General features: G+C 50.2%; 1 protein-coding gene across 4 annotated transcripts in view; it reads right to left on the minus strand.

The window, feature by feature from the left end:
- ryr2a (ryanodine receptor 2a (cardiac)) overlaps positions 1 to 25,732 on the minus strand; it is a 936,900-nt gene that overhangs the window by 54,238 nt on the left and 856,930 nt on the right. For all 4 annotated transcript variants that reach the window (XM_038814319.1, XM_038814304.1, XM_038814294.1 and 1 more), the window contains 2 exons: positions 17,264 to 17,306; positions 16,120 to 16,253 (listed from right to left, as the gene is read on the minus strand). In XM_038814319.1, coding sequence (XP_038670247.1) covers positions 16,120 to 16,253; positions 17,264 to 17,306 — 177 coding nt within the window. The remainder of the gene's footprint in view (positions 1 to 16,119; positions 16,254 to 17,263; positions 17,307 to 25,732) is intronic.

A 25,732-nucleotide genomic window follows, 5' to 3' on the forward strand; every position in this document is an offset into this window, starting at 1 on the left:
TCTTGGAACGGAGTAGGGACAGTGGAGGATTAGCGCTACCCAATCTTTCCGGATACTACTGGGCGGCGAACGCATCGATGGTGCGCAAGTGGGTGATGGAGGGGGAGGGGGCAGCTTGGAAACGTATGGAAAGGGCGTCCTGCGGCAATACAAGCCTGGGGGCGCTAGTAACGGCACCATGGCCGCTCCCCCCCACAAGGTATACCACGAGTCCGGTAGTGGCGGCCACCCTTAAAATCTGGGGGCAGTGGAGGCGACACAGGGGGGAAGTGGGGGGTCTGATGGCGGCGCCACTGAGAGGGAACCACAGATTTGTCCCGGGGAACACTGGCGGGGGATTCCAGAGCTGGCACAGGGCGGGCATCAGGCAACTGAGGGACATGTTCATAGAGGGGAGGTTTGCGAGCCTGGGAGAGCTGGAGGAGAAATTTGAGCTCCCCCCGGGGAACACGTTTAGATACCTGCAGGTGAAGGCATTTGCCAGACGACAGGTGGAAGGATTTCCCTTGCTTCCCGATAGAGGGGTGAGTGATAGGGTGCTGTCAGGGGTCTGGGTCGGAGAAGGGAAGGTCTCGGACATCTACAAAATAATGCAAGAGGTGGAGGAGGTATCGATAGAGGAGCTGAAAGACAAGTGGGAAGCGGAGCTGGGAGAGCAGATAGAAGATGGGACATGGGCGGATGCCTTAGAGAGGGTCAATTCGTCGTCGTCGTGCGCAAGGTTGGGCCTCATCCAATTTAAGGTGCTGCACAGAGCCCATATGACGGGGACTAGGATGAGTCGGTTCTTCGGGGGTGAGGACAGGTGTGTTAGATGTTCGGGAAGCCCTGCGAACCATGTACATATGTTCTGGATGTGCCCAGCACTGGAAGAGTTCTGGGAGGGGGTGGCGGGGACGGTATCGAGAGTGGTGGGAACCAGGGTCAAACCAGGGTGGGGGCTAGCGATTTTTGGGGTTGGGGTGGAGCCAGGAGTACAGGAGGCAGGGGAGGCCGGAATATTGGCCTTTGCGTCCTTGGTAGCTCGGAGAAGGATCTTGATTCAGTGGAGGGACACAAGGCCACCAAGTGTTAACACCTGGTTAAACGACATGGCAAGCTTCATCCAATTGGAAAGAATCAAATTCGCCCTGAGAGGGTCGGTACAGGGGTTCTTCCGGCGGTGGCAGCCCTTCCTTGACTTTCTGGATCAGAGATAGGAACTGGAGGCCGAAATAGCAGCAACCCGGGGAGAAAGGTGGGGGGGGGGGGGGGGAAGGATGGGGGGGGGGGATAGCAACGAAGGGAGCACGTCAGCGGGGGGGGGGTCGCGGGCAATGACTGCCCGAGGCCATCAGTAGAAAGGGAAAAAAAACGGTTTGGTTGCTAGACTGGTAGCGCGGGGGGGGGGGGTGGGGGGGGGGGGGGAGGGGGGGGGGGGGGGGGAGGGTGGGGGGTGTGCGCGCGGGGGAGGGCGTGGGGAGGATTTTCCAGGGGGGATTTGTTGTGTTATAATTTAAAATGTAGTAGGGGTAAATGTTTGTATCGAAAAATTTCAATAAAAATTATTTAAAAAAAAAAATAAATAAATAAATAGCTCATTTATTGGTGAAGAGATCCTTGAAAACGGGCTTTAAAGTCTTTGCATTTATTTTGCTGTAATCTTAGAATGAAGGACTTGCGTTGAAATTGTGATGACAAGGATGAAAGCAAAGATAGCTTCCACATGCCTAACATACTCTTGCTATCCTCAATCCCTTGGCAATGGATTGAGAAAGAAGGTACGAGAAGCCGGATGAAGGTCGGTCTAGCTGTGTCCGATCATTTGCAGCAGGATTTGCCCAGTGGAGTTGGAACATGCGTTTCTCACCTTGGTTTCTGATGAAATCAGGAAACATCCAGAGGTTTGCTCCCACAGGCTTTTGGAAGTCCGTGACATTAAGCCTTTGGCTTCCGGGCAAAAGGGTGGCTAAAATACTGGACTCTGCGCTTTAAGGGCTAATTAAACCAAATGGTCATGGCGATAGCAGTGTTACTGCTACCTTCAATGTTTTTGGATCATCAGTTGTATCGATAATATCCGAAAGCCACTTATGGATGTAACCTAAAGTTTACTTTTATTCTGCCGAGATTGATGGGAGAAACATTGGGAAGAGAGAAGGAGTGGGCTTGCAATGCCTGTTCATACATTCATTGGTGTTGAAAGGTCAATATTATATATTTTATCTGAAAACAAGCAGGATAAAAAAAGATTTGAATGCAGAATCCATTGCCACAGCAGAGCTCAGTCAACTGAAGATTTCTATGAACATTCATATCAAAGCATATGTCAAATGTTTGATGTGATGCTAACAAGTGTAACAATTTGTCCCTCATTACGTTCGCTCTGGCAGCTAGTTTATGCACAAAGTTCTCGAGTCATTTGGTTAAATAGAAATTATTTCATCATTTTGGTCCTGCCCGGAAAATAAAACTCTCCTCTTTGTTTTCATTCTTTTCTGCCAAGCAAAGGACGGACCGGTGCTGACTCCTGTTCCCTGGTCCCTGGCAGCACATCATCACAATCATTGTGCCCAGTCCTCATTTATCCCCCCCCCCCCCCCCCCAATCCCCTGCACCCCCCTGCTGTGGTTACAGAGCTTTGCTCTGCTGCTGTTCTGCACATATCACAGTCTCCAGCTGGTGAACAATCTTGAAGCAGCCAAGGGCATGTCACAGTCATTCCATAGAGTCTGCCTGAATGCTAATGATGACAGCAGAGATGGTAGCACAGAGTAAACTATTATATATTTAGAATGACATTCACAGCAGGAAGCAGTGTAGCTCTTGAAACACATCCAACAAACCAGGAAATGCTACTCCTTTGGGGAATTGTCCTCTACTTACCGCTGACCTTTCTAATACCCTGGGTACTTTGCACTCTGGTACAGGAACATAGGAATTGCTGGGGGAAAAAAAGACCAATGTCCACGTGGGTTCAGCTTTTACCATTGTGGTAGTCGCGTGTATTATGGGCCAGGGTTTAGAGAACACCAAAGTATATCATGGAGTTCACCTGCCCCACAACTTTGAATAGATTTTGGTTATGAGGAGCACGAGGGCCCACTTTCCAGGTGTTATGCAACAGAGATCTAAAGTATTTTTAAACAAAACAATGTTTATTCTATGAATGCAGTTAACATTTTATAAACACACAGTAAACATCTTATCAACCACCAACACTGATACCCCCCTAAAGATACAGTACTCTATAGGTAACCCTTAGTAACCTTCCTAACAACATCCATAAGTCAAAGTCCCTTTTTAACAAAGACAGTAGGTTTGCATTCCTTACAGAAAAAGGTATTACTTTGAAATCATCAAGTGATCTTGAGACGTTCTTTAGCATGCAGAGAGAGAGACCAAAATACACCTCCTTGGTTTGAATGCAGCATAAACTCCAGCTGAAAACAAAACTAAAACCCAGAGCCAAAAACAGCTTCCAGCTCAAAACGAAAGTAAAAAGCAGAGCCAGAGCCCAGCTCCATCCACACATTGACATCACTGCAGACACTTGAGAAGACAAACATTTCTTAAAGTGACATTCCCATGACACATGATACAATGATAATGGAATCACAGCCTCTGAGGCCATTCTGTGGCAAGCGATACACCTCCTGACTGCCCAAATCCGATTCACTATCTACAATGTACAAGACCCCGCTCGCTGGGAGGAATGCAGATCTAAACACACTCCAGAAGTCTGACACAATCCTGGGCAAAGCAGCAACTTGAAAGGCAACCCATCCACCGCCTTAAGCATTTACTCCTTCCATCAGTGCCATGCCGTGGTTTTAAGAGCGCTGCAACAGGTTGTCAAGGCTCCTTTGGCAGGTCCTTCTGGGCATGTTTAGCAAAGAGCTGGCTTTCAAAGCAGACCAAGGCAGGCCAGCAGCACGGTTCAATTCCCGTACCAGCCTCCCCGAACAGGAGCCGGAATATGGCAACTAGGGGCTTTTCACAGTAACTTCATTTGAAGCCTACTTGTGACAATAAGCAATTTTCATTTCATTTTCATTTTTTTCATCAGTGACCTATACCGCCTTGAAGGACCAGGGTAGCAGCTGCATCGGAACGCAGCCAACTGAAAATTCCCCTCCAAGTCACACACCATCCTGATTTGGACTACATCTCCGCTCCATCACTATCGTTGGGTAAAAAGCCTGGAACATCCTCCCTAAGTGCATGGTGGGTGTACCTACAACTCATGGAGATCAGTTGCGGAAGAAGATGACTCACCATCAATTTCTCAAGGTGCTGGGCCGAAAAATGGCAGATGGCGTTTAAGCCTGATAAGTGCGAGGTGATTCATTTTGGTAGGAAAAATTTGAATGCGGATTACAGGGTCACCGGCAGGGTTCTGAGGAATCTGGAAGAACAGAGAGATCTCGGGGTTCATGTCCACAGATCTCTGAAGGTTGCCACTCAAGTGGATAGAGCCATGAAGAAGGCCTATAGTGTGTTAGCGTTTCTTAACAGGGGGGTTGAGTTTAAGAGCCGCGGGGTTATGCTGCAACTGTACAAGACCCTGGTGAGACCACATTTGAAAATGAAAATCGCTTGTTGTCACGAGTAGGCTTCAATGAAGTTACTGCGAAAAGCCCCTAGTCGCCACATTCCGGCGCCTGTCTGGGGAGGCTGGTACGGGAATCGAACCGTGCTGCTGGCCTGCTTGGTCTGCTTTAAAAGCCAGCGATTTAGCCGAGTGAGCTAAACCAGCCCCTGGTGTATTGTGAGTATTGGAGTATTTGAGTATTGTGTGCAGTTCTGGTCACCTCACTATAGGAAGGATGTGGAAGCACTGGAAAAGGTACAAAGGAGATTTATCAGGATGCTGCCTGGTTTGCAGGATAGGTCTTATGAGGAAAGGTTGAGGGAGCTAGGGCTTTTCTCTTTGGAGCGGAGGAGGATGAGAGGCGACTTAATAGAGGTTTATAAGATGATGAGGGGGATAGATTCCCTCGGGTGGATGTAGCTGTTACAAGGGAGCAGAACTATAAGGTTCAGGGTGGGAGATATAGGAAGGATGTCCGAGGTAGGTTCTTTACTCAGAGAGTGGTTAGGGTGTGGAATTGACTGCCTGCTGTGATAGTGGAGTCGGGCACTTTAGGAACTTTCAAGCGGTTATTGGATAGGCACATTGGGCACACCAGAATGACAGGGAGTGGGATAGCTTGATCTTGGTTTCGGACAATGCTCGGCACAACATTGAGGGCCGAAGGGCCAGTTCTGTACTGTACTGTTCTATGTAATTATGGATGAACAATAAATGCTGGCTATGTAAGTGATATCCACATCCAAAGAATGATTTTTTAAGAATCATAGCAGTCAACCTCTCCATAATGTGAGGAAAACACCAGCAGGGGAGTGTTTTGGGAACCATAATTCTAATGTCACCTGCTCTTCCCACAAGCCTGGTCCACTTGCATAACTCGTGTCTGAACGTCCTCACATACTGCATCCCAAAATGGTATTTTCTGAACAAATCTAATTGCATTTGATTTGAATGGATTGATACCAACCGCTTCCACATGTCCCTTTTCCGTTTGGTTAATCACCCATTGAAATATTGCAGGGAACATGATGTGCACAGATTGTACTCTGGGAAATCAGGACTGTACGGTTGGTGATTTACCCTCTAATACACTGAGAAAAATGATGCTCTGATGAAAGGTTAAAAAATTGCTACGGTAGAACTGATACTAATCTAGTTTAAAAGAATATCTAGTTACAGCTCTGGTCACAACTGCATTGTTTATTCCAAATAATGTTTTTGTCCCAATGCAGCATTTGTAGATTGAAGTAACTTTTTACTTCTGATCTTCTTTTCCTTTCATCCTGCACAATTCAAGTAGGATACATCCAATAGAGCCCCGGCTACTAATGAAGCATGCCGATTGCGCCACACCAATTGTTTGGCAAGCTGAAGCAACAGAGAACAGGAGTTGTTGAACAGTGAACAGGTCCTGTCATTTTAAGCCACGGACCAATAAATTTTGTTTTAAACTAATGGGGTTGAACTTTACTAGGGACGTATTCCCCCCCCATCCCCCCCTCCCCCCCCTCCTCCCCCCCTCCCCCCTCCTCCCCCCCTCCCCCCTCCTCCCCCCCCCCCTCCCTCCCCCCCCCCTCTCCCCCCCCCTCTCCCCCCCCTCTCTCCCCCCTCTCTCCCCCCTCTCCCCCCCCCTCTCCCCCCCTCTCCCCCCCCTCCCCTCCCCCCTCTCTCCCCCCCCTCCCCCCTCTCCCCCCCTCCCCCCTCTCCCCCCCTCCCCCCCCTCCCCCCCTCCCCCCTCTCCCCCCCCTCCCCCCTCTCCCCCCCCTCCCCCTCTCCCCCCCCCTCCCCCCCTCTCTCCCCCCCTCCCCCCTCTCCCCCCCTCTCTCCCCCCCCTCCCCCCTCTCCCCCCCTATCTCCCCCCCCCCTCCCCCCCTCTCCCCCCCTCCCCCCCCTCCCCCCTCTCCCCCCTCTCCCCCCCCTATCTCCCCCCCCTCCCCCCTCTCCCCCCCCTCCCCCCCTCCCCCCCCTCCCCCCCTCCCCCCCCTCCCCCCCCCCCTCCCCCCTCCCCCCCCCCTCCCCCCTCCCCCCCCCCCCCTCCTCCAGCAGGAGGCTGTAAAATTCACCCAGATGTAATAGATAATAAATAACAGGCTGTGCTTCATGACTCCCAAGAATGGCTTCTATGCATACTGTTCCCTGCTGGAAGCGTGGAATGGGCCCTATATTATAGAATATGCAACATTTAATCCCATGTGGAATCGGCACATCTTACGATGAATTTCCCATGGCTATCTAGGCTTGAAGCACGGTTTGCAATGTTGGACATAAACAGCAGGATTCTCCGTCCCCAGGATGCCGAGAATGCACCTCCCATATCAGATAGAGAATTGGGCGTCGGGGAAAAATCGGAATCGACGCCTGGGGAAATCGGAAACTCTGACCCCACACTGCAGCATGAATGGGTTCCACGCTGCAGGGCAGTGGGAACATGGAAATAAATACAAATGGGTCGTAATGATTTATTTAACGGGCTCTGCGCCCGAAGCTCCACCCTCTTGTGATTCTCCGGTTCCGGAGGCCAGGAATCATGTGGGCGAGTTTCACTTGTGGCCTCTACGATTGTGAACCTGACATGGTGTGTCCCAACCCCACCCACACCGCACATCAGCCTCCAACCCCCAGATTGCCTGGGTGCCCACATCAAAGAGATGAAAGTGCAGTGAAATAACCAGCTTGAGTGATTGGAATGCCCTCAGTGCACTTCCATCTCTTTGATGTGGTCCATGTTTACAAACATTGGGGTTTCCCCACTTAGGCTACTGACGCATGAAGGGATAAGAATGGATCAAAGCGGCAGATGTTTTTACGAGCTGTCAATCACAAACCATCAGTCAAAAGCCATGAATGGACTACAGATAGTGGATCCCTGGGAACCAGGCGCAGGCACAGTTGCACTACTTTGAGGAATGGACACGTGGAGCTGCAAGCTAAGTATTCCAGTTATAATGCATCCCACAGATCCTGTGTGGCATGCTCTCTAGCTTCCAGACAGGAGTCTCTTTTCTGGGAGGGGGTTCTATTGGGTGGGGGTTCCCTTAGTCAGAGGGTCCCTGTGGTGGGGTCTCCCTATGACAGGGGTTCCTGTGAGGGGCTCTCCCTATTATTGGGGTTCTGGGAGGGGAGGGTGGGTCAGGTGACTCTGGTACTTTGGGGTGGGGGGGGGCACTCAGGCAATTGAGGGTTGGGTGTTGCTGTGCGTTTTGGGGGGGGGTGGTCGAGGTTGATATGTGGTGCGGCGGGGGATGGGGGATCGCGGCCGGTTTTCAGTGCAAGGGAGGGATCGGGGTCGGTTTTCAGTGCGAGGGAGGGATCGGGGGTTTTCAGTGCGAGGGAGGGATCGGGGGTTTTCAGTGCAAGGGAGGGATCGGGGGTTTTCAGTGCGAGGGAGGGATCGGGGGTTTTCAGTGCGAGGGAGGGATCGGGGGTTTTCAGTGCGAGGGAGGGATCGGGGGTTTTCAGTGCAAGGGAGGGATCGGGGGTTTTCAGTGCGAGGGAGGGATCGGGGGTTTTCAGTGCGAGGGAGGGATCGGGGCCATTTTGCAGTGCGAGGGAGGGATCGGGGTCGGTTTTCAGTGCAAGGGAGGGATCGGGGTCGGTTTTCAGTGCGAGGGAGGGATCGGGGGTTTTCAGTGCGAGGGAGGGATCGGGGGTTTTCAGTGCAAGGGAGGGATCGGGGGTTTTCAGTGCGAGGGAGGGATCGGGGGTTTTCAGTGCGAGGGAGGGATCGGGGCCGGTTTTCAGTGCGAGGGAGGGATCGGGGGTTTTCAGTGCGAGGGAGGGATCGGGGCTGGTTTTCAGTGCGAGGGAGGGATCGGGGCTGGTTTTCAGTGCGAGGGAGGGATCGGGGGTTTTCAGTGCGAGGGAGGGATCGGGGCTGGTTTTCAGTGCGAGGGAGGGATCGGGGGTTTTCAGTGCGAGGGAGGGATCGGGGGTTTTCAGTGCGAGGGAGGGATCGGGGGTTTTCAGTGCGAGGGAGGGATCGGGGGTTTTCAGTGCAAGGGAGGGATCGGGGGTTTTCAGTGCGAGGGAGGGATCGGGGGTTTTCAGTGCAAGGGAGGGATCGGGGGTTTTCAGTGCGAGGGAGGGATCGGGGGTTTTCAGTGCGAGGGAGGGATCGGGGGTTTTCAGTGCGAGGGAGGGATCGGGGGTTTTCAGTGCGAGGGAGGGATCGGGGCCGGTTTTCAGTGCGAGGGAGGGATCGGGGGTTTTCAGTGCAAGGGAGGGATCGGGGGTTTTCAGTGCGAGGGAGGGATCGGGGGTTTTCAGTGCGAGGGAGGGATCGGGGCCATTTTGCAGTGCGGGTGGGGTGTGCCAGTCGCGGGAATCTCACGATGGGGGCCCGATATCGGGATTTTACCCAGGAATGCCTTGTATTCCACGCCATGCATAACTTTGCTTGAACTGGAGTGGGCAAACTGGCACCGGCCCCGATTTTGCGTCGGAGCCCATTCTCCGCCTGATCGCCGAACACGATTTCGGCGTCGGGCAATTGAGAATCCCGCCCATAGTCTCCCAAACGGAGAATCCAGCCCAAAGTCTTCAGAATAAATTCCCATTATTCTGAATTTAACCAAGGGAAAATATTCATTGTTTTTGGACCTAACATGAAAATGCAATAATTAGTTCCAGGCAGAATCTCATCGGTTAGGAGAAGTTTCTTCTGCCATAATGCTGCTTGGCTGCAAAGCATTATAGCATTAGGTGAATGACCATCGCCATGGCCAGACAGTTTATCAGGCCAAGTAAAAGCATATCAATCTTGTCCGTCATAAGGGAGGCTACCACAATGACATGCAATCTCCTTCAGGCTGACTCACAGGTAAAGTCTACTGCATTCACAGTTTGCCACATTGCCGTGGAAGTCACCATTCAATAACATTTTACACTACTGGACCTCTTCACAAAGACACTGGTTGAATATTTAAGTGTGAGACCATCAATCTTGGATCGAAAAAGAATAGTTCAAATGATCAAAAGCTAAAAGCAGTGTGGTCCATGGAGATTTAATGATTCATACCCACAGACAATTAAAATACTGTGCAAAGGTACAAATAAAATCAAAAAGGTTAGTAGAATACTGTTTTTTCCTATCTAGATGACTACAATATAAGGGTTTAGAAGTCACATTTCAGTTGTAGGCGGCATGGTTAGCACTCCTCCCTCACAGCGCCAGAGACCCGGGTTCAATTCCAGCCTTATTAATAATCTTTATCAGTGTCACAAATAGGCTTACATTAACACTGCAATGAAGTTACTGTGAAAAGCCCTTAGTCGCCAGTTGTAGTCCCTGGATATTTGAATATTAAAGGGTGATTTCGTCAAAATGTTCAGGACATGAAGGGGAAGGGATTGGTTGCAGAATCTAAGACTATGGGTCACAGCCTAAAAATTAGAACCAAACCTTTCAGGAGTATAATCAGGAAACTTCTCCAAGTACAATGGATGGTAGAAGTTTGGAATTCTCTTCTGCAACTCTGTTCCACTCAGATCTCCACACACTTTGCCATTTTAAAGCAGGGAGTTTTGTGCCATCAACGAGGGGCGAGGCCTAAAGATGCCGGCAAGCCCGGCTGCACAGAAATCGGGTGCCATCTTTAAAGGGCACCCCAATCTCAAATCTCAGTTAAATACCACCCCCCTTGCTATTCTCCAGCATTGCCCCCCCCCCCCCCCCCCAACACCTAACCCCCCCATTCACCAGCATCGGGCCACCCCTAATCACCCCCCCAAGTGAAGAGAACAATCCCTTGTCGGCCCCTCTCCTGACAGTAGCAACCTGGCACTGCCAACCAGTTCAGTGCCAGGTTGGCACGGCCAGGGTGCAGTATCAGTGCACTGCCCTGTCATGTCCCTAACCATCCAGGAGCGACATTGGCATCCGAGCCGCTGGCTTGCCCATCAAGCATAGTCTCCGTTTTTGGCCGGGGTTAAATCATTCCGGCGGGTGGAAATGTATGGGATTGTCCGTCCCGCCGGACCCGTTTCCTAGTGCAGCGCCCCCCCCCCGCCGGCAGTGGGATCCTTCGTCCCAGCAGCCAGCCAATGGGGTTTCCCACTGTGGCCACCCCACGCCGACGGGAAATCCGGGGTCGTGAATGCGCTGCCGGCGAAGCGGATGATCTTCCCAGCGGAGAATTCCGCCCAGGACATTTGCGGAAGATAGGACGTTATGCTGGTGTTGAGTTTTTAAATGTGCTGAAATAAATGGTAATCAGGTTCACACCCTTGCTGGGCATGAGCCTAATCATGTCACTGGCGGGGGTGCAGGGAATGCCTTATTCTGAGATCTCCCCAGTACAAATCCCATTATGGCCCTCTCACAAACGTTGATACCAACCGCTTCCACATGTCCCTTTTCCAGTTTGGCTACTCACCCACTGAAATATTGCAGGGAACATGATGTGCACAGGTTGTACTCCGGGAAATCAGGACTGTACGGTTGGTGATTTACCATCTAATACACTGAGAAAAATGATGCTCTGATAAAAGGTAAAAAAAATGTTACGGTTGAACAGATACTAATCTAGTTTAAAAGAATATCTAGTTACAGCTCTGGTCACAACTGAGGCTGGAAATTCGCCCCTTCTTTAGTTGATACATTTCTGCTAACCAAAGGTGTTAATAGATGTGGGCAAAGGCAAGTATCTAAATGGTGATAGAGAGGGAAATGTTGACGTACACCAGTCATTGAAAGCAAACATGCAGGTGCAGCAAGCAGCCAAAAAGGCAAATGGTATGTTGGCCTTCATTGCAAGAGGACTCAAATACATGAGCAAGAAAGTCTTACTGCAGCTGTACAGGGCCTTGGTAAGACCACACTTGGAGTATTGTGGGTAGTGTTGGTCTCCTTACCTAACAAAGGAAATGCTTGCCATTGAGGAAGTGCAGCGAAGGTTCACCAGACTGATTCCTGGTACGACAGGACCGTCATATGAGGAGAGATTGGGTTGATTGGACCTGTTTTCACTGGATTTCAGAAGAATGAGGGGGGATCTCATTGAAACGTATAAAATTCTGAGAGGACTGGGCAGACTGGATGCAGGGATGATGTTTCCTCTGGTTGGGTGGGGGGTGCTCTAGAACAAGGAGACTCCTGCCTCTGTCGACACTCCTGCTACCGCCTTCTCCGGCGTCTGGCCGCTTGGACTGCCACCAGCACTGCAAGGGCAGCTTCCGCGGCGGCCAAGATATCATCCATCTCATGTAATATCTGTCAGGCATGGACGAGGGTGAGGGACACACAATCAGCAATGGCTTCCAGCCTGGTACCCTCCAAACCCCCATGGCTCCCCCACCTCACATCCCCTGCCATCCCTCAGAGTGGCATCCAACAGGCCCTGCACATGAGCCCCCGGCCACAGCGGAAGCTGCCAGGCAATGAATCCCAGGCCCTGTACTCCGGACATCCACTGGTAACGTTACCTGGACTGGGTGCTGGTTCCCTGCCCAGTCCACACACCCAACCGTTGGTTGCAAGGATGTCCCCAGTGCTGAGCCCCAGCTCTTGGATGATTGAATGTTGGCTTCTGCCTCTGTGGAGTTGAAGCTTCTGGTGTCCAGGCCGAGTGTCCTGGCCTCATAGGCTGGTTGGGATGCTAGGTCGTAACTCTCATCTGCGACATGGCATGTGTACCCTTGGGAATCCACTCAGGGGCCTGTGAAGTGCTCACATTATTACAATTACCAATTCCCTATTGGCTATGTAGTGATCTGTATATCTGCTGATACGTAAGGGGTTAACATCTGTAAGATAGTACTAGAGAACCACTAGATGGCAGCAACAGATCCATGGGCGCGATTCTCCGCTGCCCACGCCGGTTGGGAGAATAGCGTGAGGGCCTCCCACAGGGCACCTTTCTCCGCAAATGCGGCGAGTCGTAAAGGCTGCCGTGAAACTGGGCGTGTTTCACGGCAGCCTCCGCACCCCCTCCCAGGACCCGATTCTCCCCCCGGGCAGGGCTACCAGCGTGGCCCCGTGAAGCACAGCATCGCGTGCTTAGCGACCGTCGCTAAGTCCGCGCGCCAAGCGTCACGGCGGCTGACGTGCACGATGACGTCAGCCGCGCATGCGCGGGTTGGACGGCTCCAACCCGCGCATGCGTGGATGACATCATCACGCAGATGTGTCAAACCCGTGCATGCGCGGGCCGTCATGCCCCTCAGCCGCCCCGCGGACTGATCCTGCGGGGCGGCGGAATAACAAATAGTGCGCGGGTATCGGACCCGCTGCCCGCGATCGGTGCCCACCGATCGCAGGCCCATGCCACCCTTGGCACGGCCGTGGTGCGGCCGTGCCAATCGGTGCCATGGTTGTCCGGGATGGCACTTTGCGGCCGTTTTCACGAACGGTGAGAGCTGGGGCGGCATTCTCCCCTACCCGGCGTGACGGAGGGTGCCGGCGTAGGGGAGTAGCGCCAACCACTCAGGGGTCGGGCCTCCCCAAAGCTGGGGAATTCTCCCCACCTTTGGGGGCCAGCCCCGCATCGGAGCGGTTTGCACCAGAAGACTGGCGGAAAAAACCGGCGCCCCCGGCAGCGGGGCTGGCCGAAAGGCTATCGTCGGTCGGCGCATGCGCCGGCAGTGACGTCAGTGGCAGCTGGCCGCTGACATCACTGCCGGTGCATGCGCGATGTCGGGTTCTCTTCCGCTTCCGCCATGGCGGACGTCTAAACTAAAATCTTCTTCACTTCCTCTATTCCCATCCTATTCATGTATTTGTCAAGATGCCCCTTAAATGTCACTATCGTCCCTGCTTCCACCACCTCCTCCGGCAGCGAGTTCCAGGCACCCACTACCCTCTGTGTAAAAATACTTGCCTCGTACATCTACTCAAAACTTTGCCCCTCGCTCCTTAAACCTATGCCCCCTAGTAATTGACCCCTCTACCCTGGGGAAAAATACTCTGACTATCCACCCTGTCTATGCCCCTTATAATTTTGTAGACCTCTATCAGGTCGCCCCTCAACATCCGTCGTTCCAGTGAGAACAAACCAAGTTTATTCAACCGCTCCTCATAGCTTATACCCTCCATATCAGGCAACATCCTGGTAAATCTCTTCTTCACCCTCTCTAAAGCCTCCACATCCTTCTGGTAGTGTGACGACCAGAATTGAACACTATACTCCAAGTGTGGCCTAACTAAGGTTCTATACAGCTGCAACATGCCAATTCTTATACTCAATGCCCCGGCTAATGAAGGCAAGCATGCAATATGCCTTCTTGACTATCTTCTCCACCTGTGTTGCCCCTTTCAGTGACCTGTGGACCAGTACACCTAGATCTCTCTGACTTTCAATACTCTTGAGGGTTCTACCATTCACTGTGTATTCCCTGATCTTCTGTTATAGATGTAGCAGAGTGAACAAACTCACAGTTATTTATAATTGTTACTCAATAAAAATATTTGCTTAATTTGAAGACTGATAGTTTTATTGAATGACAACCATCAGACAATTCTGGAGTAAGCAAAAGAGTAACGACATATTACGATCACGTAATGTAGCAGGGTATAGACTGCAGTTGTGCACCCGGAGGCTGCCACGGTCAGAGGGGGCTATGGGTGGTCATTGGGACAGATAGGCAATAGCTGGTGCTTCTTCTACTATGGGTATGGACGATCCAGGAGGTGGCATGGCAGACTGCGGGTGCTGGGACCCCCCCACACCGATGGCAACCCCCCTACCGATGGTGGTCCACCCCTCGACCAGGGCTAACCCCGCTGGGATCTCTTCTCCCCCCCCTGGTCTCCCCACGGAGCACTGAGCCATTAACCCCTATGTCCCTGGACTCACTGCCCAGGATCGGCAATGGCTACTCAACATCTCGCATCCCTACAGCAGCCATTCTGCCAGCTTCATATATTTAAAAAGGTATACAAATCAGTGCCCGTTAGATCACGGGAGACCGTTAGGCAGGGGATCATTCCCATTAATGGGATGGAGATTGGCTTTATTGGTGAATATTGATTTCTCAACATTCCACGGCAGGATCCTCATCTCGACAATGTGGGCGGGCCGGTTAGGTTGCAAAACGATTGCTGCCCGGTGCGCCTCCCGATTTTGGCTTCTCCCACGATCTAACAGCCTCGTCATGCGCAAGCGAGAGTATGAAGTGGGCGTTAAATCGTGCCCTTAGAATTATTTTCATCGCGGGGGAGCTGAACTCTCTGGCCAGACCTGCTCCTAAGAGATCGAGACACCATTTTGAAAGGGTGCCCCGATCTCTAAGTGAGCTTGAGGGTCCCCACACACCCACCCATGAGCAATGTCACCCCGGACACACATGGCAATTATCGCACACACCCCAAAGTGAGGACACCCCGCTAAGTGGTCCCTGAAGACCCCATCTTCAGGCTCCCCCACAGGTATTTACAAGCTCTTCCCCCTTCCAGGACCCCTACAAGTCACCCCCCCCCGACCTCCCAGAGTCCATATTTACATGCCCTGCACCCTCCCCCACCCTTCGTACCGTCACTCAACCCTACTATCATGGATATGACCATCCTCAGGCCCTGACCCTTGGCAGTGGCACCCTGACATCCAGGTTCCCTGGCACTGTATCCTGCCACGCTGGGAGTGCTAATGCTGGCTTTGCGGTGGCAATGCCAGGGTGGCAGTGTCAGTGTGCTAACCGAGCAGTGCCAAAGTGCCCACATTCCAGGGAGAGGGTTAGGGGGCCACCCTGCACTATCCCTGACCACCCAGAGGCCTCCGCTGTCCCAGGAGACCCCCTAGGTGCCATTCCGCCTGGTCCAAGTTTGTGTGGACCAGTACTGAACGGCGCCCAGCTGGCGTCTCCCTGCGGAGGACGAAGATCCTGGGTCAGCACGCCTAAGTGGGTTTTAAAGCTACTTAGGCGTGCAAGGCTTGGTCCCGTCCATTATGGGCGGGATCCTGACCGTGATGGCTCGCATGATCTGGGTGGATCTCACGAGACGTACCCACTGTCGGGAAACCCAATGAAGGCCTCTCCCGAAATCTACTGGCTGAGTTTAGGTTCAATTCCGACACAGCACAGCCGTTGGAACAGTGTCATTGGTGTGAGAGGACAGAAGACAAACCATACACTGAATCATTTTGCTAACTTGCAAATTCCTTTCTCTCTAATTCTGCTGAATCACTACCCTGCTGTCTCATGGATCTTTGCTTAAAAACAGTTACTTACCGATCCCAACCATGTCTCGCTTATGCCAATGCCCTGCCCTCACCTCCAAACATGGCATAGATTCCACATGGCTAACTTCCATCTACTGCAGCCACCAACATCACCCAAGTGGCTACTGAGACATTTGTTTTTTAACAGAGCAGAAACGTGTTTCATTTTATTCTGGTACTGGTGGAAAACATGACTGGCACCTTTTGAATAAGATGTTGATTCAAATTATGTCCCTTGTGACTTTGGCAAAACTTCCTTTCAACTGAATCTCAGCGTGCACATTCCAATGAGAATCCATCCCTCCCTTCAAGGAAGTGGATCATGTGAAATGAAACAAAGTGTGTCCTCACACTTAGGTCACAATACACAGATTGGGTGTAAACACTACTCACACGGCAGAGAAGGAATTCTCTTTCTTGGGTTTCTTCTTCTCCTGTGCATCACTGAAATCTAAAGCGGCTTTGTCCATTCCCAACAGTTCACTGATCCTGTCCCTCCCGTAGAATTCTCCATACTTATCCATAACCTGCGAAGGAGGATAAAGCAATGAGACGCAAAGTTTGACAAAGTTGGACTTTTCAATGATAGGATATTTACAAAGGCCCATATTAATGATGTATTATGTAGTATTCGGAAGTCATTAGCTTCATGTGGATGGATATTAAGATAGGTGTTTCTATTGGTGAGATCACTGTACTAATGCTGAATTTACTCGTATCAAATTCTCTCCCTGGAATGTTGGCAGATCCTTAACTTGTTTAAAATAATTCAGTTTAACACCTTGGTTAAGAAGCACAGCAAAGAAACAAATAAATGCTCATTAACCATCCTACAATAACACTAACAGTCATTTTTTCTTTAAACTTACCATCAGCTCAACTTATTTTTGATTTCCACAACTAATACCTGGCTAGTTACAAAGTTGAAATATATGTTTTACTGAAATTAATGTTCTTTTAATGAACCGATTTGTTGAATGCTCATCAATTTCAAATTAGCAATGACTAAACCACTGTACAAAAATCATATTTTGACTTGTCTTCATTTGGCATTAACGGATTGAAAAGAGCTTCATAGTTGAGTCAGCAGCCCAAACATTCCATTTGCGTCAACTCCATTTTAAAAAGGCCCTACTACCAGGTGTCCAAGGCACCTGCCTGATTCAGGAGATGAACCACTTTTAGCAGAAATATTTGGGTCCAATTATGTAAGCAGGGCTCCAATTGCCATTTTACGTGCAAACTGATTGAAGTGGAAAAGAAGGGCCCCACAGGATGCAACTATTCTCTGGGTTTCCAAAGATCAGAAACAATCTGTGCTCTCTGCCCCAGGAACCACCTCCAGAAATTACGCTGCTGACAGCATTTCTGGCCCAATTTTCAGTCCTGACCTGGCGGGTCGCACCGGTGAGCCTGTTTAACATGTCACAGCTCACCCCGTGAAATTAAATGAGACTAAACCCTCAGGAGGCCACTTCACAACCCAGCCCAGCTGACCAGAAATCACAGAAAATATAAGTTTGAAAATACCCTTTACCTTTCTCTTCACAAACTTGTCCCAGTAGTTATAAGGGAAAGATCTGTAAGAGGAGCAGAGAGTTATTATCAATTACATTTCCTGGCTCTCTCAAACTGTAGCACGGTAGCACAAATGATTAGCACTGTGGCTTCACAGCTCCAGGTTCCCAGGTTCGATTCCCTGCTGGGTCACGGTCTGTGCGGATTCTGCATGTTCTCCCCGTGTGTGCGTGGGTTTCCTCCGGGTGCTCTGGGTTCCTCCCACAGTCCAAAGGCGTGCAGGTTAGATGGATTGGTCATGAAAAAATGCCCTTAGTGCCCAAAAAAGGTTTTGAGTGGTTATTGGGTTACGGGGATAGGGTGGAAGTGAGGGCTTAAGTGGATCGGTGCAGACTCGATGGGCCGAATGGCCTCCTTCTGCATTGTATGTTCTATGTTTGGGCAGCACGGTAGCATAGTGGTTAGCACAATTGCTTCACAGCTCCAAGGTCCCAGGTTTGATTCCCGGCTTGGGTCACTGTCTATGTGGAGTCTGCACGTTCTCCCCGTGTGTACGTGGTTTCCTCCGGGTCCTCCCACAGTCCAAAGATGTGCGGGTTAGGTGGATTGGCCATGTTAAATTTGCCCTTCGTGTCCAAAATTGACCTTAGTGTTGGGTGGGATTACTGGGTTATGAGGATAGGGTGGAGGTGTGGGCTTCGGTAGGGTGCTCTTTCCAAAAGCCGGTGCAGACACGATGGGCCGAATGGCCTTCTTCTGCACTGTAAATTCTATAATTCATAGTAATGTTTTTTTAAAATACAGATTTGCTGGGCAGGTGATGCCCCAGGTGAGCGCAGTGCTAGGGGGAGAGTGAAACAGAATGCAATCGTGCTCACTTGGATTTCAGAGGGAAAACTTCAGTAGCAGCTGGAGGTGTGGAAATATCCCAAAGCACTGGAGAGTGGCCAGTGTATAGTAGCCACTATTTAAAAGGGAGACAGAGCTAATCTGGCTAATTACAGTTTACCATCTGCGGAATGGAACGTTTTAGAGTGCTTAATGAAGAACAAAACAGGGAACAAATCCAGATAAACGGAACACCATTAAAGTGATTGTCGGCTTGACAAACCATGTGGGATTCTTTGAGGTGGCTGCCGAAATGATACATGGTACATGGGCAAGTGCCGTCATTATAATGGTGCGCTGAATTAAGATGTGCAACAACAAAGATTTAAGAGAAGTCCAACGCCAAATCTCATAGCCGCACAATGAGTACATTCAAACCATTGTTAAGCTTTGAATCCTATTAACGGAAATACACACATCTAATTACCAATACATTATTTTACTCTGGTGCAGCATTTTCTTTTGTACTCCATTTGTAAAATGGGCACAGTAGAAGTTGATGTGAAATAAATAAACCTGTGGTAATAATACTTGAATTAAAGGAAAGGTACCATCAATAAAAGATCAATAAAAACAGCAATGGTTATGGAATTGGGGGAGGATGAAAAACTAGATTGTGAGCTGGTGAGGAAGGAGGATATAAAGAACTGGGATGTGGTTGGCTACGGGTCGATGTGTTCCAAATGGTTTAGTTCTGGAGGCAGTGGTGTCCACTGCGTATATCAATAATTTCAGATATGGTCATAGAAGGAGTGAGGTCAGAATTTGCAGGTAATACCAAATAGGAGGCATGTTACCCCCTCAGAATTTTAAATGAAGCTGAACTGGAATACTGGTAAGGTATGCCCACTGGCAGCACCATGCTGTTGACGGAGATGGGCACTGCAGCACATGTTGAAACATCCTGTGGTGAACTGTCTCTGAAAGCCCTGCTCTTAGGGCATTGCCCACTTACTTCATTAGGCACTTGTCCACTCAACAGGCCATCACCTGAACTCACAAGAGTACTCTAACCTGTCCAACCATGAATCCTTTCACGCAGAAATCTGCTCCCCTTACAGCTTTCCTAGTTTATATTGGCTTCTTGGTCCTCAGTTCAGTCTGTCACTCTTTCTCCCCATCAACCCTGTTATCCTTCCTCATGTCACATTCCAGATTAGAGGGGGAGTGAAGACAGAGCTGTTACTGGAATCATTATATACTTAAGCTATAAAGTTAACTAAACTATAACAATGCAGATTTGTAATACTTTTAGCAGTGCTATAAATGAAATTGGTTTATTTGGTCTTAATAGTCTTTTCTGGTCCAAACATTTGAGGCAGCACAATGGCATAGTGTTTAGCACTGCTGTCTCACAGCAACAGGGACCCAGACTCAATTCTGGCCTTGGGTGACTGTATGGAGTTTGCACGTTCTCCCAGTGTCTGCATGGGTTCCTTCGGGTGCTCCAGTTTCCTCCCACAGTCCAAAGATGTGCAGATTAGTAGAATTGGACAAGCTAAATTGTCCCTTAATATCTAAAGATGGGCAGGTTAGGTGGGGTTATGGGGCTAGGGCGGGGGTGTGGGCCTACGTAGGGTGCTCTTGGCATAGCCAGTGCAGATTTGATGGGCCAAATAGCCTCTTTCTGCTATCTAGGGATTCTATGGATACAGTGCTTCTGTAAAATTCTGCTGCCTACGTTCTAACCAGAACCAAATTCAATTCACCCACAACCTCTCTTTTGTTGATTGCTTCAGCAATGCATCGATTTAAAAATTCTCATCCTTATTTTCAAACCTCACTCCATGGCTTTGCTCCTCCCTAATCTCCTCCGGTCCCACAACACTCCGAGATATCTGCGCCCCCTTAATTCTGGGATCTCAATCATCCCCGATTTTACGACCGGAATTCTCATTTCCGGGGATTAACTCCCCACGTCGGCATGAAAACCGGCAGCACCCACTCAACAGCCCCTGAAAGTGCAGAATTCTTCACACTTCCGGGGCTAGGTAGACGGCGGAGGGCTTGGCACCGCTCCAGCCGGCACCGAAGGGACTGCGCTAAAGGGCCGGCGCGATCTCGCGCATGCACGGAGCCGCCGGCATATTTTGGCGCATACGGGGGGTGGGTTCTCTTCTCCGCGCCAGCCATGGTGGAGCCCTACAGGGGCTGGCGCAGAAGGACGGAGTGTCGCCACAGCACAGGCCCGACCACAGATTGGTCGGCCGCAATCGCGGGCCAGGCCACCGTGGGGGCCCCCTCAGTGTCGGATACCCCCCCCCCCCCCCCCCCCCCCCCCCCCCCCCGCCCGAGGACCGCACCAGCCGACTTATCTGCCAGGTCCCGCGCCGCGGGAGCATGCGTAACCCACGCCAGCGGGACTGGCCAAAAACGGACGGCCACTCGGCCCATTGGGGCCCGAGGAGTTGCCGGGGGGGGGGGGGGGGGGGGGGCCGCTGCCAACAGCTCCCGACCGGCGTGGCGTGAATCCCTCCCCCGCCCAAAAACGGCACCGGAGAAGACGGCATTCGGAGTGGCGGGGCGGGATTCGCGCCGTCCCCCAGGGATTCTCCAACCCAGCGGGGGTTTGGAGAATCCCGCCCAAATGCTTCACCATTGGCTTCATCTGCCTCTAAACTCCGGAATTCCCTCCCGAAGGGTAAGATCTTCCAGTCCTACTGTGGCAGATGTGGTGAGCCAGCCAAATGTCCGTTGATTTTGGTGGGACCAGATCACACTGGTAGGCTGGGCTGGAAAATCCCTTGAACTATCTCACTCTCATTCTTCCATTTAAGACACTCCTTAAAACCTACCTCTATGAACAAGCTTTTGCTCATCTGCACTAATATCTTCTTAGGTAGGTGGCTCGATATCAAACTTTGTTTGATTACTCCCCTGTGACATACTTTAAAGTCACTTTATAAATGTAGGTTGTTGTTGTTATCAGAATATTAATCTATATGTTTGTGCTAAATTCCTGTTTGTGCTAAATTTCTGTCTGTGTTAGTGGAACAGAATCATCACACAGTACATAGCCTCATGGGCCGGAATTTAATGCCCACAACCAAGGTGAGTTTGGACACGGAGGGGCATTTAATCGAGTGGGTGGGTGGGTGCTGGGTGAAGACCTGACTGCCTTCCCACCTCTAACCTGATTAAGCCCAGGGCCTGTGTGAACGACCATCTATCCTCAACCGCAATCGAGACCCTGAAGTTGACAATTAGTGCCCATTTCAGGCCCCCATTCTGCTGTCACCCACCACTGGGGTGAGGCAGGCACCATGCAATAAGCCCGAAACTTGAGGGGGGCTCGTTCAAAGATGCTCAAGTGTCTGATTGATGAACCTGACATCGGCTAGACCCACTGTGAGCTGCCCCCTTCCCTTTCCTCTGACTCCGCCACTACTACCGGCCCCTTCCCTCCACCAACCCGCCCTCATTCATCTCTGCTGATTCTGGGCCTCTGCTAGGTGCATTGGCAACAGCTGCCACTCTTCTCCCAGTGGCACTAATGGCAATTTGGAGCTGCCGGCTAATTCAGCCTGGGTCCTTGGTCCCAGAGAAGGAACGCTACTGACCACCTATGCCCCTGAATGCATATGACAAGCCTTTCTGAAATGAGGCAGCACAAGGCTCACACCAGCTCTCCAGATGGCAGGAAAGATTCCCGTTGCCCAAATTAACTTTGGCCCATAGTCTTTACAACACAAATACAAAGTTACAAAATAGGAGCAGAAGTAGGCCACTCAGGCCCTTGAGCTTGCTGCATTATTTGATAATATCATGGCTGATCTGTTTGTGCTGAGTTCCATCTACCTCGATAACCTTTGACTCCCTTGTTCACCAAGGATCTATTAAGTTTACTCAAGAGACCCCGTCTCCGCCATCTTCTAAGGCAGAGTGTTTCCAAGTTGTACAACTCTCTGAGAGAAAAGATTTCTCCTCATCTCCGTCCCAAAAAGGGAAGCCCCTAGTTTTAAAACAGTGTCATTTGGTTCTGGACTCATCCACAAGAGGAAACATACTTTCAGTGTCCACCTTGTCAGACCCATTCAGAATCTTATATATTTCATTCAAGTCACCCCTCACTTTTTAAATATCCAGTGGAAACAAGCCCAGTCTGTCCAACCTTTCCTCATTCCAGGTATCAATGCAGTAAATCTCCTAAAAACTGCCTCCAACACATTTACACCTTTCCTTTAAATAAAGACAGTAGGAAGTCTTACAGCACCAGGTTAATGTCCTAGATCCCTCCGCACCGTGTAATTCTGCAGCTGTTTTACATTCAGAGTAACACTCTGCTTTTTTATTCTTCCTGCCAAAGTGAACTTCACATTTTCCCACCTTATACTCCATCTGCCAGATTTTTTGCCCACTCACGCAACCTATCTATATCTGTCTGCAACCTCCTTCTGTCCTCTTCACAACATACTTTCCTACTTATCTTTGTGTCATCTTCAAACTTAGCTACCAGGTCATTCCCCTCATCTACGTCACTAAATCACAGAATACTACAGCACAGAAGAGGCCCTTCGGCCCATCGAATCTGCACCGACGCATGAAAAACATTTGACCTGTCTCCCTAATCCCATTTGCCAGCACTTGGCCCATAGCCTTCAATGTTATGATGTGCCAAATGCTCATCCAGGTATTTTTTAAAGAATGTGAGGCAACCGGCCTCTACCACCCTCCCAGGCAATGCATTCCAGACCGTCAACAGCCTTTGGGTGAAGATTTTTCCTCAAATCCCTCCTGCCCCTGATGTTGAACTTGTGTATCGTAACTGACCCTTCAACTAAGGGGAACAGCTGCTCCCTATCCACCCTGTCCATGGCCCTCATAATATTGAACACCTCAATCAGGTCACCCCTCAATCTTCTCTGCTCCAGCGAAAACAACCCAAGCCTATCCAACCTCTCTTCATAACTTAAATGTTCCATCCCAGACAACAGCCTGGTGAATTGCTTCTGCACCCCCTCCAGTGCAATTACATCCTTTCAATAATGTGGTGACCAAAATTGCACACAGTACTCCAGCTGTGGCCTCACCCAAGTTCCATACAGCTCCAACATGACTTCCTTGCTTTTGTAATCTATGCCTCGATTAATAAAGACAAGTGTCCCATTTTTCACCACGCTATTAACCTGCCTTCAGAGATCTATGGACAAACACCCTAAGGTTCCTTTGTTCCTCGGAATTTCCCAGTGTCATGCCATTTACTGAATATTTCCTTGTCAAATTACTCCTTCCAAAGTGTATCACCTCACACTTTCCAGGGTTAAATTCCATTTGTCACTTTTTTTCCCATTTGACTGTCCTGTCTATATTTTCTTGTAACCCAAGACATTAAACCTCACTGTTAACTACCTGGTTCGAACCACCTCTGGTAGCAGCGGGCCCCCGGGGTCCTGTGGGGGGCGCGGGGCGATTGGACCCCGGGGGGTGCCCCACGGTGGCCAGGCCCGCGATCGGGGCCCATCGATCGGCGGGCGGGCCAGTGCTGTGGGGGTACTCGTTTTCTTCCGCCGCCGCCACGGCCTCCACCATGGTGGAGTTGGAAGATAATCCCCCAGCGCGCATGCGCCGGTGGTGACGTCAGTGGCAGCTGACGCACCGGCGCATGCATGAACCGGCGAAGGCCTTACGGCCAGCCCCAGTGCCAGGCGTCAAAGGCCGCTGGAGCCGGTTTGGGCACCAGTCGGTGTGGTGCCAACTGCTCCGGCACGGGCCTAGCCCCGGAGAATTCCGCACCTTTGGGGAGGCCCGACGTCGGAGTGGTTGGCGCCACTCCGTTACGCCGGGACCCCCCGCCCCGCCGGGTAGGGGAGAATCCCGCCCCATGTATCCCATGTGCATTTGCCTTCTTTGTCTCCCATGTGGGACCTTGTCAAAGACTTTGCTGAAATCCATGTAAACGACATCAACTGCACTACCCTCATCTACACACCTGATCACATACTCAAACAATTCCAACATGTTTATTAGTTATGACCTCCCTCTGACAAAGCGATGCTGACTATTGCTGATCAAACTTCGCCTCCCCAAGTAAAGACAGATTCTCTCCTTCAGGATTTTCTCCAATAATTTCCATACTAATATGAGACTCACTGGTTTGTAGTTCCCTGACTAATTTCTGCAACCTTTCTTAAATATTGGTAACACATTAGCTGTTCTCCAGTCTTCTGGCACCTCTCCTGAGGTCAGAGAGGAATTAAAAATTTATGTCAGAGCCCATGCAATCTCCTCCTCGCTTCCCACAGCATCCTGGGACATAATTCATCTGGACCTGGAGATCTGTCCACTTTTAAGCCTGCCAACATCACTAATATCTTGTTACTCCCCATGACAATTTGCTCAAGAACCTCACAGTCTCTCTCCCAGAGTTCTATATCTACCTCTCTTATTCGCTCATTGATATAAATTATAAAATGTTGATGTCCCAACACAGATCTCTGCGGGACTCCACTCATCACAATCTTCCAATCAGAAAAAGACCCATTTATGCATACTCTCAGTTTCCTGCCAGTCAGCCCATCTTCTATCCACACTAATATGTTACTCCCTACACCATGAGCTTTTATTTTCTGCATTAACCTTTGATGTGACATTCAGGTCATTCAGCCCAAAAGACCTATGCTGGTGATAATCCCGCACACAAACCTCATCTACCCCTTTTAATTTAACTCCATCAGCTTGTTCTTCTATTGCTTTCTTCCTTAGATAGTTATTCAGCTTCCCCTTAAATGCACCTATGCTATTTACCTCAACTTCTCCTTAGGTAGTGAGTTCGACTTTCTAACTACTGTCTAGGCAATGGGGTTTCTGCTAAATTCTCTATTTAATGTGTTGATGTCTATCTTATATTTATTGCTCCAAGTTCTGGTCTGTCCCATAAGTGGAAAGATCTTTTCTGTTTCTATCCATCAAATCCTTTCATAATCTTCAAGACATTTATCAGGGCACTCGAGGCAAGTGCCCCAGCCAATGTGCTCTTCCCTGAAGGATATGACCTCTCTCTTCTGGTATCATCTGAGTAAAGCTTTTTATTTTTGCACCTTTTCCAGTACTGCTATACCCAGAACTGTGCACAGTGCTCCAAGTGTGCTCTAAGCAAGTTTCCAAACAAGTTTGCTACTACCTCTTGGCTTCTCAATCCCTCTAACAGTCAACCAGGGTGCTTTGTTTGATGTTTTCTAATGGCTTTATTGACTCACCTTTAGTGTTCTCTGTAACTTGCTTAAAATTAAATATTTAATGACGACATTCGCAGAAACAACCATTTATATGTCTCACAATAAAGCCAACAGCACAGGGAGCTTTAAGCCCTCCTATATTTATTGTCAGTAGTCCGCACTGCTGTTCTTTCACAATTCAGGTGGCCTTTGCCATTAACTGTTGAATTGTTGATTCAGCTCTAGCATTAACATTAGGGTTTTTAAAATCAATGGTTAGGTCAGCTCAATGTAGCAGGGTTACACAGAATTACATAGAAATGGCAAAACCGGGCAGCACGGTGGCCTAGTGGTTAGCACAACCGCCTCACGGCGCTGAGGTCCCAGGTTCGATCCCGGCTCTGGGTCACTGTCCGTGTGGAGTTTGCATGTTCTCCCCGTGTCTG

The sequence above is a fragment of the Scyliorhinus canicula genome, chromosome 1 (genome assembly GCF_902713615.1).
Source record: "Scyliorhinus canicula chromosome 1, sScyCan1.1, whole genome shotgun sequence".
Taxonomy (NCBI): Eukaryota; Metazoa; Chordata; class Chondrichthyes; order Carcharhiniformes; family Scyliorhinidae; genus Scyliorhinus; species Scyliorhinus canicula.